General features: G+C 47.8%; 2 protein-coding genes across 2 annotated transcripts in view; one reads left to right on the top strand and one right to left on the bottom strand.

Moving 5' to 3' along the window:
- The window catches only part of LRBA (LPS responsive beige-like anchor protein), a 2,444,222-nt gene that overhangs the window by 1,433,693 nt on the left and 996,479 nt on the right, over positions 1-14,050 (top strand). The window lies entirely within an intron of this gene.
- On the bottom strand, positions 977-4,419 carry MAB21L2 (mab-21 like 2). Its single transcript, XM_086962286.1, has one exon. It carries the CDS (start codon positions 3,883-3,885, stop codon positions 2,806-2,808), a length of 1,080 nt encoding a protein of 359 aa, XP_086818412.1. The 5' UTR covers positions 3,886-4,419; the 3' UTR covers positions 977-2,805.

Genomic DNA, 14,050 nt, shown 5'->3' with positions numbered 1-14,050 from the left:
CCTCCACGTGCACGCCTGGGGCATAGCAGTGTGTACAGCGGCTCTACTCCCCTCCCGAAAGGACGCTTCTGGCTACTTCACGTCAGGTCAGCGGAGGGGGCAGCGAGGGACTGTGCAAAGCGCTCAATAGACCTGGGGAGCGCCTCACTTCAACTCCCCTCCAAGGAGGACTTCGGAAGAGCAAGACAGTTCTGACAGTGCCAGGGATGGCCGGGGCGGGAGGGGGTACAAATATTACAGAAAGGATAAAAGAACAGCGCAGAACTCTGAAAATGTACTGCAGCCCGGACGCTTCATTAGAGTCCCAACCCCCGAGCAAAGTAACCAGAAGTGTTCGCAAAGATAGGTGTGGACAGCCCTCGCGCCCCTGGGCATCTGTTTGCTGTCGTGGACATTTTCGGCATGTGTACATTTTCATGGTATTCAAGAACAGTCTTCTCTTTTGCAATTAAATAATTGTTAATTGACGGCGCTAACCCAAGCCACCCCGGGGGAATACAACATCAGTTCTCTTCTGGCAAACGATTTACTGCTCATTTCTGGAGTTATTTATAGGATTCAAATAGAGACGTGTACACATCCATATAATTTAATTTATAATCGGAAACATATTAGATTTATTTTATTACAGTGTACTTTTAAGAAATTTAGTTAGAAGTGAACACCAAAATAATCAGTAAATTGTTTGCCGTTTAATTGTTTTAATTCTGAAATTTGGCAAACTATGGATAAGTAACAGCATTTTCAAACAAATGCTCGTTCTATTTAAATTTAGAAAAATATTTCCCCTTTCGTTTACTATATTAAGCCCCACACGTATGGATATATTTTATATGGATATTAAATAAACAAATGGAACGGGGCTGATAGATTCAATTAAAGATCGATGCACAGATCTGATTTAGTATTTCGTTATATTTGTAATTCAATATTCTGTTTTTCGGCAGCTAATTCAAGCGCTTCACAAAGAGTCGAGTTACAGTTATAGTAATATTTTATTACTTTTTTCAACAACTCAGTTTTTGGCGCACATAATGTGACGTTGGCACTGAAATACATTTTACATCAGTAAACTGTTTTTAAGAGAATTTGTACATATAGTTAAATACTTTCTTCACTTAGTGACAAACATTCAGGCAACAAAAGGGAAAGAAGGTCACTAGACTTATTTGAAAGTGTACCTTTTAATTTTCTTTCCTTGAAAAGTCCGATTGCTTCTTTGTGAGTTTTTTTAATTCACATTGTTTGGAAGAAAAGAGGATTATCTCTCCTTCTGTGCAACGAAAGTCCAAACTTGTCCCGCCCTGCCTCACTGTTCTTTGAAGGTTCTTAAGTACTAAAATGCTTTTTGTTTGTTTGGTAGAAAGGCACCGCCTGTGTTCTCGCCGTTACTGTCCAAACAAAGTCTTTTTTGCGGGCCAGTAGTTGGAAGAGGTTGGTGGTGATATTTCTTTTTGGGACAGCACCCTAGGCAAAACAGTCTTGTCCGCTGCTTTTCAGTAGAGTTTGTGTGCCTCCAGGCTCGGGAGTTAGTTCGTTCTGGTCTGCGATGACTTGCGTCCCAAGGATGCCTGCAGTTTGCTTTCACTTTCACTCTTAGGGCTGGTCTCTCCGTGTGTGCGGATAGCTGTCTGGGTGTGTTACAGTACAGAGACATGCGATATCTGAGGACCCATTACTACACAAACCGTAGGGGGGGAGGGGGTGTTGAAGGGACTTCTACCTTTATCCCTAGTTGGGGTTTCTGTGTTGTAAACGGTGATGGCAGGCAGTTGTGTAGTGTTCTCTTGTAGAGATCCCTCTGCGGAGGGTACAGATTATAATCAGTTAAATAAATTAGTGCTTCTGGGGGAAGGCCAAGATCGTGATGACGGTAGGTGCATTTTGCTGTGAATGGGAGGGAGGTAGTGCCCTGAAAACTGTGGGGTAAGTAGGGAAGTTAATCTACGAAATGCCCCATATGCTCGGTCTTGTGAGCAAGGCACAGTTTATGACATTCCTGAAGTGCTAAAATACAGTCGTTGCTAACCGACTGGTCTGTGAAACCTCTGGGTGGACGTTTAGGGTACCTGAGGGGCATTCAGAGTGCACAGGCGGGTGTGTAGGTTCCAGAGTCACGCGTGGGTGGCACACCGTATTTTGTTTCTCTTGGTTGGCTCGTTGGGTGTGGGGAAGGCATGCCAGTGCCATGTGTGGAGGGCGCTGTACGTGGATTGTGTGTTAACCTCTGGGGCTGGAGAGCCAAAGTACCTTTTCAGTTGAGGTTGGAAGGCCCTGACACGCCTTGGCAGCACTTGTAAGCATAGCACGTGGGAAACAAGGGGGTGCAATGAAGGTTGTAGATTAAATAGTGCATGGCGTCTGAACAGTGCAACTTTACCGATTTTACGGAGGAGTGCTCGGTGTCAAAGGGTTCGTGTAGCTGTCCCATTGCGGTGCGAGCAGGGTAGGGTGTCAGCGGGCAGTCTGCGCGCTGAGTGGGCCATGAGGGTGCTGCGGGTCGCTGGATGCGTACTGAGCCAGGAGTGCGTGCATTGTGCACACTGCATTTCACGGTCTGTGAGGAGGGTCCCTGGTGCACTGCATTTCACGATCTGTGATCAGAGTCCCTGGTGCACTGCAGCTTCTTTCTGCCAGGGGCGCGAGAGTCCCCAACGCGCCGCAGTTGTTTGTGAGGAGGGCCGGGGACTAGTCCGTGAGGAGAGCCTCGGCTCGAAGTCCGTGAGGAGAGCCTAAGCCCCCAGTCTGTGAGGAGAGCCTGGGCCCCCAGTCCGTGCAGAGTCCTCGCTCGGGCCCCCTCGCCCGCTAGAGCTTGTCCAGGCTCTTGGGGTTGGTCAGGATCTCCCGCGCCAGCCGCCAGGTCTGCTTGGCCGCGCTCTCCAGCGCCGAGTGCGGCCGGCCCTGGAAGAGGTCGAGGTTGGGCAGGAAGTAGTGCGGGCAGCGGCGGCACTGCAGGCAGGAGATGAGCTGCAGCAGGATGCCGTTGAGCCGGTCGCCCAGGCAGGCCTCGTCCCAGTCGGCCTCGCGCGGGTGCTTCTCGCACTCGTAGAGCAGCAGCGTCTTCATGTGGTAGCCGTGCAGCGGCTGCCCGGGCAGCTCCAGGTGCCGGTCGCGCAGCGTCTTGAGCACCGACAGGCACTTGTTGCGGCAGCCGCCCAGGAGCAGCCGGTCCTCGGCTTCGCTGAACTGCAGCACCCAGGCGTCGCTCTCGGCCGAGCTCTGCTTGCCGGACAGCGAGCAGCACTCCTTGGAGAGCAGGTTGAAGCCCTCGGCCTTCACCTCGGCCACGCGGTTGGGGCCGGGCCAGGGGATGTGCGGCAGCGGCCACTGCGCGGCGCTGCGCGGCCAGATGCCCGTGCACTTGAAGGCCGGCGTGATCTGCACCACGAAGCGCTCGCGGATGCGCAGGCGGACCTCGCTGGTGTCCGCCACCATCTTCACCACGTCGCGGTAGCTGCACTTGTCCACGGCCTGCGCCACCAGCGTCTGGAAGCGGGAGCGGATCTTGCGCGCTGACAGGTAGCCCGAGGCCGTGATGAACTCCACCCAGAGCGACATGCTGCGCTTGCGGCCGTCGCTCAGCTTCAGCACGGCGCAGCCGGGCAGCGAGCCGTCGTCCACGAAGTTGAAGACGCCCATCTGGTTCAGGTAGAGCACCACCTCGAACTCGGTGGGCGAGACGACGTCCAGGCCCTCGTAGCGCGCGTCGATCTCGCTCAGCGAGCTGATGAAGCGCGGCTCCTGCACCTCCACCTCCTTCAGCACGTCGGACACCACCTTGCACACCTCCCGCACCGTCTTGGCGATGGCCGCCTTGCGCGCCTGGCAGCGCTCATTGTAGTACTTGTTGAGCTGGTAGACGAGCTTGGCCTGCGCGGCGATCATGTTGGGGCAGTGCGGGCCCAGGGACTGGGGATCGGCCGGGCTAGCCCCGCTGTAGGCCGCCGCCGCGGGCTCGCAGTACGCCGAGGGATCCAAGGCGCGGCCGGGGCCGCTGGGCCGGGGTGTGCCAGGACACCCGGGAGCCGGGGGGCAGTTCCACGGGCCTGGGACACAGTCAGAAAGTTCAGGAAGTGTTTTCAAGCGGAGGGCCGGAGAGTCATTGCAGTGGCTTTGGTGGGCACGCACGTGTGCTGCTCGTCTACCTTCTGTGCCCCAGGGCAGGGTAGTGGTTGTGCCAGGTGCCCCAGTGCCACTTTGGGATGGTGACCTGGCGCGCGCAGGTCGCCCTCAGTAGTGTAGGTTGCTCTGACTGGTCTCTTCCTGGAGATGCTCTGACACTCGTGTGTGCTCGGCTGCTTCCAGGGGCTGCTCACGGCGCACGCCCTTCTCCCTTCTCTGGCGGTGGTCGCCCTGCCCCTCGCTCTCCTCCTCTCCGTCTGCCTCTCCTCCTCACATGCGTGTGCCTCCCTCTCAGTCTCGGCCTGGATTCTCCTCTCGCCTAGTTTATGAATGGTCCCAAGGCCCGGGCTGGGGGCGGCGCTCCGCATCCTGAGCTGTCATTGCAGCGGCCAATGGGGTCCAGGTCGCCGGGTATGGAGGAGGGGGAAGCAGCGTGCGCCGGCACACAAACAAACAGCCCCTGGCAGCAGGGCACAGGGGCAGACAGCTACTGCCAGGGAGGAGACAACTGCACACACCCCTCCTGAGGGCAGCACCACTATGCAGGGGCTGGCACCATTCACTGGGGTATGAGGGCACAGGGAGCCGGCACCCAGAACCACCGCTCCCTAATAACGCGTGAACCTTACTACCGGCAGCAGTCGACAAGGACAGAGAACCTCTGACTGGGGGCATCGGCACTTACTCCACCCCTGAACCACCCAGGCTCCGCTCTCGGGGTGAGACTGGTACCACTGAGGGCAAATGTACACGTGCACGCACACAAACCGCTTATGAGCAACGCTCCAAGGCAAAGGCCGCCGGGGCAGGCGCCTCTGACAGGGAGTGCGTACACCGGCACACACAAACATGTGAACCGCACTACTGACAGCAGAACAATGGGACACAAACAGCACCCGACCCGCTCTCCGTGCAGAGTGGCACAGAACACCAACAGAATCGGACAGTTGGCAGTACATGTCAACAAGCAGCATCTCTGTCTCACTCCAGCGTCTGAGCCGTGATACTACAGCTGGGCACAGTGGCAGGATGCCACCGAGGAGGGCACACTAATGCTGGATAGGCATGCACGTGCCCCCAAACAACGTCTGAGCCGCGCTCCAGGTAGCTAGGCACTAGGGCAGGTAACAACTGACGCTTGGAGTGCGCACGCCGAAACTGCGATAGGGGGCGCATGCCCATGAACAGCACTGAGCCACACTGCTGGCAGCAGGGCACAAGGCCAACAAGACACCACAGTGCACAGGGGCAGGCACCTCTATCAGAGCAGGGCACGCACGACCATTCCAGCCACAGCAGGGCACAGAGTTGGGCACCCCGTCAGACGGGGAGCAACTGCTATCGTCGGAGACAGGGAGACACCGACATGTTTTTTAGAAAGTACACAGAAGGGCAGCTCTGAAACGGAGTACCGAAGAGGGAGACGCCGGAGTCTGTAGCCCTTCCCAGGGGAGCCTTGTGCGTCACTGGCAGGGAGAAGGGCACAGCTGATGCCATGGTTAGCCGTCACTTGGGGCTGGCCCCGCGGGGTGCTTCCACTTGCTCCTGGCCCCGGCTGGATTCTCTCACGCAGTTTTTCAGATTGCCAACCCCAGTTGACGGTTTTCGTGCACACTGCTCCGTGTACGGTCCACGGCTTGTGTCCGCGCTGGCGTGTTTGCAGCGGCGAACAGATGGGCTCTGGTGCGGTATTAAAATGAAGAGGTTGGCATGCCGGTATGCATCGAATTCCAGGGTGGCACACGGGACTGGGAGCAGCAGCGTCACTGGAGACCGAGTGCCAGCGTCCAGGGAGCAGAGATGCCATGCCATGTGTACTCTGCGCAGAGTGTCCCACTGCTTCCCTCTGCCCGCTCGGCGGTCTCTTACCCCGGCTTTATTTTTCAACTTTTAGAACGCTATTCAATCGTCTAGATTGAATTTTGCAAAAAAAAGTTTCTTTATTTCAAAAAATAACATACAATAAATATTATTATTCTCATGCCTCTCCTTTTTCACCCGATGCTCCGCTGTAGGTTTTTTGTTGTATATTCTTTCGACAGAAACGCCTACTTTATTTGCCTTGAAATGTGCATCTCATAGCGGCATGTTTTTATCTAACTTACTTGGGTTTCAGAAAAAACACGTCATTCCTTCGGTAATCGAGCGGATGTGTTGTGTTATTTAAATTTCTAGTTTAAAGAAATAAGTTTATTTTGGATCGAAGAATCGGGTGCCCGTTCGAGGACTAAAACAACAAATATAACACGGTGTTTATGTAGCGCTTTCTGACACTTTTTTTTTTAATGGTGGTCGCCTAGCGCTGTAACCAACAAGTGTCGGTGACCTGTTTGATTTATATGAACCTGCCAGTTGTTCGCCGTTCTAACGAGCTTGTTATCTTCATTCGGCTTGTAATTGGTGCGTGGCGGTAGGAGTGGGCGCAGAAGGTCAAGAGCTCGCTGTGTGGCACAAGTAGCGATCTAGGGGCTATAAATGCACTCCGAGGGAACACGGAAACCTGGACTTTCGCTCTTTATCACTTGCGTTTCTGGGCAAATGACTCTTTGTTCATGTGCCTTAATGGTCAGTATAGGTAAACTTGTGCAACGTAAATAGTTTAAAGGAGATGTGCGTTTACGTCCTTTCCGGATTTCCGTTGCTTCTCTTCCAGATGTTTGAACTACTTCTCTTCACAATTTAAAAACGTTCACTTTAAAGCGCACGCAGCTCTGAAAGATAGCGCTGGGCCGAATACCTAAAATTAATATACATAAAAAAGCGTTTTGTTCCATGCCCGTTTGTCGTGCACACTTTTGGTTATTCCTGCACCAAGAGAACACCTCCCACCGCCTTGTATGTACGGTCCTCGCCAGACCTTTCATGACCTACCCCGTGACACCGAGCCGCGAAGCATCCTGACCTTGGGGCTACACTCGAGTCCACGGAGGGCCTCGGCAGCCCCGTGGGGTGCATTATACAGTGGCGGTCGCAGCGCCTCTTTTTGAAGACCGTATTATCTTTATAGCCCTTTAGGGAGGCCTTGGACACAGATTATGGCATCCTTGGCCCTCCCACCCTCCATACGTGGTCTCTGCCGGAGCCCAAAGATTTCCTCTGCCACCTTGGCCCCGCTTGGACACTCCGAGACCCGCCCTGGCGGGAGATTCCTGGTGACCGATTCCTGGTGACCTTCGACCTATTAGCTTGTATTGGTGCACCTCGCGCGTCGGCCGCGCTGTTTACACTATACTAACAATTACCGCTCGTTCAAGTCAGTGTTGAACTCTTGTTCGTGTTTATGTAGCGGCACTGCTTAACTAGTGTATCTAGGCGCTTTTGAGACATGCGTGCGTGCCTAGAGATGATTGGTACTTGGGGTACAATACTAGCCTCCGGCTTTTCTCGGACCTTACATGTACCCTGGTCTCACAGGGCTCCAGGTAGTGGCGTCTCTGTCACTGACACCCTGCCTTTGAGATGCGCCCCTTTCCCCCAGCAGCACTGGCTGACCCGTAGCTACGGGAAAGCTGTGACACCAATCGCAAAGCACCGCGTCCTTCTGCTCTTGGGAATTTATATTCGAGATTCTGCAAAAACCTGAACCAACCTATTCATTGATGCTACCCTCCGTCTACCGACCGCTCCGCCATGAACAGCTAGTCCACGCGAAACTGAGATACTGCTGAAAATTCTTGACTCTGCGTCTCCGGACTTTCTCAATTCTGGTTCGTGTTTAGAAGTCCCTTCATTTTATCTCGCGTTATTTTTTAACGAACTTGTATAGATGGATTTAATTTAAGGCGAAGTGCGTGGTTGTCGCTCGGCGTGCGGAAGTGCTGCGGCCCCATGGACGGAGCGCGGCCCTGTGAAGGAATATTCTTCTTTTCATAACGCTGCTTTCTTGGCCCTTCGCGTGTGAGCTCACAGATGCTCATACACAGTGTTGTGTTGTTGCATTTGCAGCCAAAGCAGATCTCACGGTTGAAAACGCATATTCCACAACAGCATTTCATATCTTGGTTCTGATGGCTTTTCTTTACATTGCGAAATAACGTATTTGAAACAAAACATTACCTAACAAATGTATTGGGAATCGATGCCATTCGAATAAAAGAAAATGGATTAGCAGCAAAGGGAAACTGTAAAATTGCAAACCCCAATCAACGGAAATAAAAACAAATGAAAAAGTCCTCAAAATAAAAACAGCTGGGTTAAAAAGTCTTAAAGAATCTATATAGGAAACAAGTATTTTAAATTAAAGAGAGGGCACGTCGTTGAAACTAAAATTAATTGAAAAAAAATATTGCAACAGAATGCATAAAAGAGAATGAATTAAAGCAAAGCCTACACACATTAAAATATCTGAGAGTAAAGGTCGGGAATGTGTGTACTCCTGAGGACATTGTGTGCACAGAGCCGGCCCTCGGAGGCTCCGTGGGAGAGGGCTGCGTGCGTCCGTGTGTGAGACGGCCGCGCGGGAACTCGAGCCGCGGCCCGCCTGTCACCTCCGCGCAAGCTCGCGCCCCTGACGCAGCACGCACTGCCGCTGGCGCAGGGGCTCGCGAGGCCCGATTCCCGCTAAGCCGCGCGCCCTGCTGAGGCAAGGAGTGAGGCGCGCAGTCACCGCGGAGGGGCGCGAGGCGAGACTCCCTCCTCCCCCCCCCCCCCTCCTCCTCTCAGCCTGGCGAGGTGGCACGAGGGTAACGCCGGAGGTGGCCCCCGCGGCTGCAGCGCTTGTTCATGTGCGTTGCACACACCGCATGAGTCTGTATAGATCGTACAACACGACCTTAAAACCAATAACGTTATGAAAAAAAGCGAGGTTACGGCCACGGATGAGATGCCCACCGATGAGATGTAATATGACAGGGTGACTACTTTATATTGCCCTTGTCCGGGTTTTATCGCACTTTAGATGCATGTGACTCAGAAAGGAGACCAGTATGCCTTACCAAGGCCCGTTGCGTTCTTGCACTTTTTAAGCTACACAATAGCTTTCTGTATGGTTTGTTTGTAGATAAGGATATTCACATGTATCTTTTGTGGATAGTATATGGCCTTTGATAAGCCAAGCTAGACACATATTCAGTAGTGCTTGTCACTTATGCAAAACGCCGAGTCTAGAAGGGACTCACGCACACACGGGGCTACATTTAAAAGTGCAAGAGACACCTACAAAACGTGCGTGTGTGGGGCTATATGGATACATATTATATGTATGTATATATATTTTGTTTGCATAACATATTGAAACCTTACTTATATTCTCATATGTCTATATTGTTACATGTATATATACAAACATACGCAAAAAGACTGCTAAGCATTGAAAGGCGGTGTGTTGAAAGGTACTGTTTCAGGTTTTTCCCCCCGTAGCGTTTCCAGGCACATGCAACTGCTGTGGTGGTGGGGAGCAGGGGTGAATAGTGCTGGGGCACGTGCCCCATGTACCCCCCTTCTAGAGATGCCAGTGCGCATGCTCACGGTCAACAATAAGCCTCCAGAGAGGCAGTACATGGTTTATTTACACTGTCCTCTCACACCTCTGTATTTTCGGTGTTAGCCTGTGTGTGGACACGTGCATGTGTGTGGATATATATATATAGTATACAAGCAGGTGTAAATACATTAAAATGCTGTTTATTGCAATTGTTAAGGGTGGGAAGGGGCCATGACTCAAGAGCATTCAAGTGTGGCATGATGTCCCTCACCTCCGTCTGCATTTATACTAAATATTTATGCTATGCTGTTTTTATTGTGCATTAGTCATAAAAATATATTATAACAAAGCCAGTACAAGTGAATACATTTTTTGCAGCGAAGAGGCTTCTTTATTATTAGCAGGGTTGTTTGTCTGTATAAAGTAAGTGTTACAAATTCTGTGAGAGAGTTCATTTTTACTGGCATGTTTTGTGTGTGTACATATATATCTATAGCGGTAAGGGTCCATGCCTCTCGACATTGGATGCCTGAAGTGGGTAATGCAGGACATCCACATCCTCAACATTGGTAATAAATAGCAAAGGCAAGTATTCAATTCTGTGGTTGTGGAATTTTATACATAATTATGGGGTTGCCATTTTACCACATAATTAACAATCTGCACAATTTACAGATTTTAACCTAAAACATTTTTGCTTCTAGAGCAAACATATAAAAAGTTATTAAAAATGCAGGAACATGTGTTGCAGCAAAATGGAAGGCCCATCCCAAAGGTTTGACTGGTCAACTTTCCGTAGGTTATTGACGTATCTGTATTTGAGTGTCAAGTGGTACTAATGAAGTGAAACTTTTGCTAAGACAATGTCAACAGAGGTGAAAGATGACAAAATAACTAAGTAATACTGTCACAAATTATGCAGCATTGCGCTGCTTAAATTGCCTTTTTTTGCTGCGCAATGTAGTCAACAGTACCACATATTTTTTTCTTTTCCTGCTACATAATTCCAGTGGCCCTGTAAATAGCACTCTACATTCTGAACATCTGCTTATAGTATGACGTTTTAGTTTATTTGTGTATAACAAAAATAAAAAGGTATTTTCACCAAAATGAGAATGCAAGGGGTGAATTTGTGCAGTAAGGTAAAATCACTGTTCTTTCAATATGTAAAGCAATTATAACATATAATCTGTGAGGCAATAAAGAATAATTTTCTCATGTAAATTTCACACTACTGTGGTAATAAACTTGCATGTGCAATAAATGTGTGAATGTACATATATTAGTTCAGTTGCTCTAAATAGGTTATTGGGCCATATTTATTCTCACCGAAATGGCGTCTATCTGCGTGTATATATAGATGTGTATCCACCTGTGTGTGTGTGTGTGTGTGTGTATATATATATATATATATATATATATATATCTCTTTAAACTTTTTTTGGGATGGTCCTAGAATGCCTTCAAAGGTACTGTTGACCTATTGAACCTCCAGGGTAAGGGACAAGGGCTTCACATATGTCACCAGAACCCAGAGAGGGCATTTGTGAACCACATGACTTGCAAGTAGTAATCTGTGATTTCTGTTAAGCACTGCACCCAGTACAGTAATATTTGATACATTTTTCTAAGGAGAAAGTAAAAATATTTATTTTAGAGTTGCTTTCATTTTAGAGGGTGGCTCTGCAGGAGCCTGGGCTTAGCAGCAGTTTTATTTTTAGTTTTTATTTAACAACTGATTTCGAAAAAAATGTTGCTGTCATGTTAATTTTTCATAGATAGGGTGTTTCTGGAGCAAAGTGCCTGTATCAAATAAATAGGATAGTTTGTGTTGAATATTCAAAGAGATTTACATTCTTCGATAACTTTTGCTAATTTATTTGTAAGAAGAACATCAGGCCAATGAACTCAATTTCTGCACTTATTATTGGCTGAAATCTGTAATTTCTTTAAAAATGAAGTAGTATCTGCAATTATGGAAATATTTAATGTACGTGATATAATTTGAGTAAATTGTAGGTTTCAGACCCACGGTTAGTGCAGGAACTCCAACCATAACGTATAAACACACGCATCAAAGTTTAACTGACATACAGATTTTTAATATTGGTCATTTTTGGTGCACATATTGTCTTGGTTACTTATCATTTAAGTACCACACAGTCTGCCTTTGTTTACTTTTCAAAGGGTTCTAAAGTTTCCTTCTTGGTCAGGGTTCTGGTTATATTTCAGAAGATATGTAGAGAGTGGCATGAAGGCTATACCATGTTATACTATCCTCCCGTAACTGATGTAATTTTATAACTCGCTAATCCTCATGTAAAGCGCTCTGATACCTCCGGGTCTAGGCAGCACTATATAAAACCCTGCAACTGAACAAATAAAAAAAAAATGCTGTGCCTCTGTGTGGTCAGTAGGTCAGCCCCAGGGAGTTGTCCTCACCCTTCACTAGGTGTTGAGGTACACCTCAACACATTTGGCGAAAAAGAAATCTTCTTTAGCTTGTCTGTAAATAGCTGACTGGGATGTTAACATATAGATTGTGAAATATAGAAAAGTAGGTGTGGACTGTGTTGTTACTATACAGTGTGTGTACACACTGGCTGCTCTGTATAGTTGTATCTTTATTGGACCTTCCTACCTATTTCAGTGTTGTAATGTTTTATATTGTGTGCAAAAATACATTTTAGACTTCACTTTGTTGAAAATCTGCAATGAACGGAATTCCTTGAACTCAGAGTTCAAGAAATTCAGTTTTTTAATTCCCCAAGACCATTTGATGGCCTTATTGAGTTGTAATTCACAAATTCCTAGAAAAAAGGTTTTTTTTTAAAGCAGAAAGTTGATACCCACGTTATATCATTTGTCTGGCTAATCTGGTTTGAAAAGTATCAAAACATTTTCTGCTTTAGTGCAACAGGTTTTCCTTTAGAGAAGACATTTTATTTTTTAAATTTCGGATTGGGGTTCGTGGAATCATAGTGATTTAATATGTGTTTTTGTTAGCTGCTCTTTGCAAAAGTTAGTCGTGGCAGTCTTTCTTTTTCTTTTTTTACTCCGTGTGGAGTGCTGATGCTCGTTGAACAAACAGGTTGATTGAACTCGAGTTTGGGTCGTAGTTTACTGAAAGGGATTTTCTTTCTTGGACAGCAAAGGAAAATTGCCAAATCTGCAGAAAATCAGAGTACTGCTTTAACTTTCATGAATTTCTATTGGTTGTACTCTAAATGTGACTGTAATGATGTCGTTCCTAAATCTTTTGTAAAATGATACATGTAAATACTGTCTGTGGAATAGCAGACAGCCAGTAAGTTATACACACCAACCCTCCTAAATTGTGTCCTGACATTCCGTCTGCTGCATAGTAACATAGAGCCACTGTGAGTAATATACCCTCTTCTTTTTATTTAGTCTGAATATCCAAATAACATTCCACCATCAACTGATGTTTTTCATTTAGTAGTTACTTGATCAAAATAAATAGATATTAACAGTTTGTTGGATGTACATCATTCCGATTACTGCGTGTGAGATATTCCCCACTCACACCTTTGCCAATTTGAATGTGAAAGCAAAACGTTCTGCAGCTAAACACTTATATTTGTTTACTTCATTCATATATATCACAATTTGCTAGTAATTCTCCTCCACCAAGACTCAGCAGCGACGTCCATGACCCCCAAATCCGAATTTTACTCACCGCTGTGAATCAAAGGGACGTGCCAGCAGAAATAGCCCTCACAGGCTGGCACCAGATAAGCCTCCTTAGGTTTAAACTTACTCTTTCCCATCTTGCCACCAGACTGTTGAATCCATCATCCTTGCTCTGCAAGGTGAAGGCACATGTCATGTCACGTCACGTGCCCTGCTGAAAAGCTACTTCGACAGTGCCACAGATCTCCTAAAAGGCATCCAGAAATAGCCTTTTCCACCTCTGCACCGAAGGAACTGATTTACTCCAGTTCCAGTCAGGATTATATTGAACGTATGGTTTGCTATTCTCGAAACAGTCCTATGGGCGTATCCAGAAGATTTATCAAAGTAAGTAACGATTGTTAAAGAGTCAGGCTGTAAGGGGCATTGAACTAGCTAGATTTGAGAGAAGAAAAGCAAACCAAAATAAAAAGCTGCAGGCAAGCTTTCACGATCTAAACTCCATGGCTTTCATACTGCCCTATTGCTAATGTTCTGACATGAGCCTGAAACACTTCACAGCCCAGCCAATAATTCAAATGATTTTCGAATGCCACCTCTTCACGGCCATCCTCTACCCGTTTGGACTATGATGTTCCCTCCTGTTTGGCAGTAATCGTGTCAACTTAATTTCTTACACGTCAGGCATGACTGAAATGATGTTAGTATGAAAGATGTTTGACTGCTTTGTAAAGCAGGGAGTTGTGCTCTTAAAACTAAAAGAACTGGATGGCCCATATTTGTTTTAGTTGAATGTGTAGTAGAAAAATTGACATTTTTTTTCTAAGTTATAATATTTGGAAATTGACTGGT

Source organism: Lissotriton vulgaris, chromosome 3_1, assembly GCF_964263255.1.
Source record: "Lissotriton vulgaris chromosome 3_1, aLisVul1.2, whole genome shotgun sequence".
Lineage (NCBI taxonomy): Eukaryota > Metazoa > Chordata > Amphibia > Caudata > Salamandridae > Lissotriton > Lissotriton vulgaris.
Note: the sequence above shows the minus strand (reverse complement) of the source record. Positions and strands in the feature narration are given on the sequence as shown.

Coding starts and splice junctions, on each gene's coding strand:
- MAB21L2 (XM_086962286.1), bottom strand. CDS start 3,885: ATGATCGCCGCGCAGGCCAAGCTCGTCTACCAGCTCAACAAGTACTAC.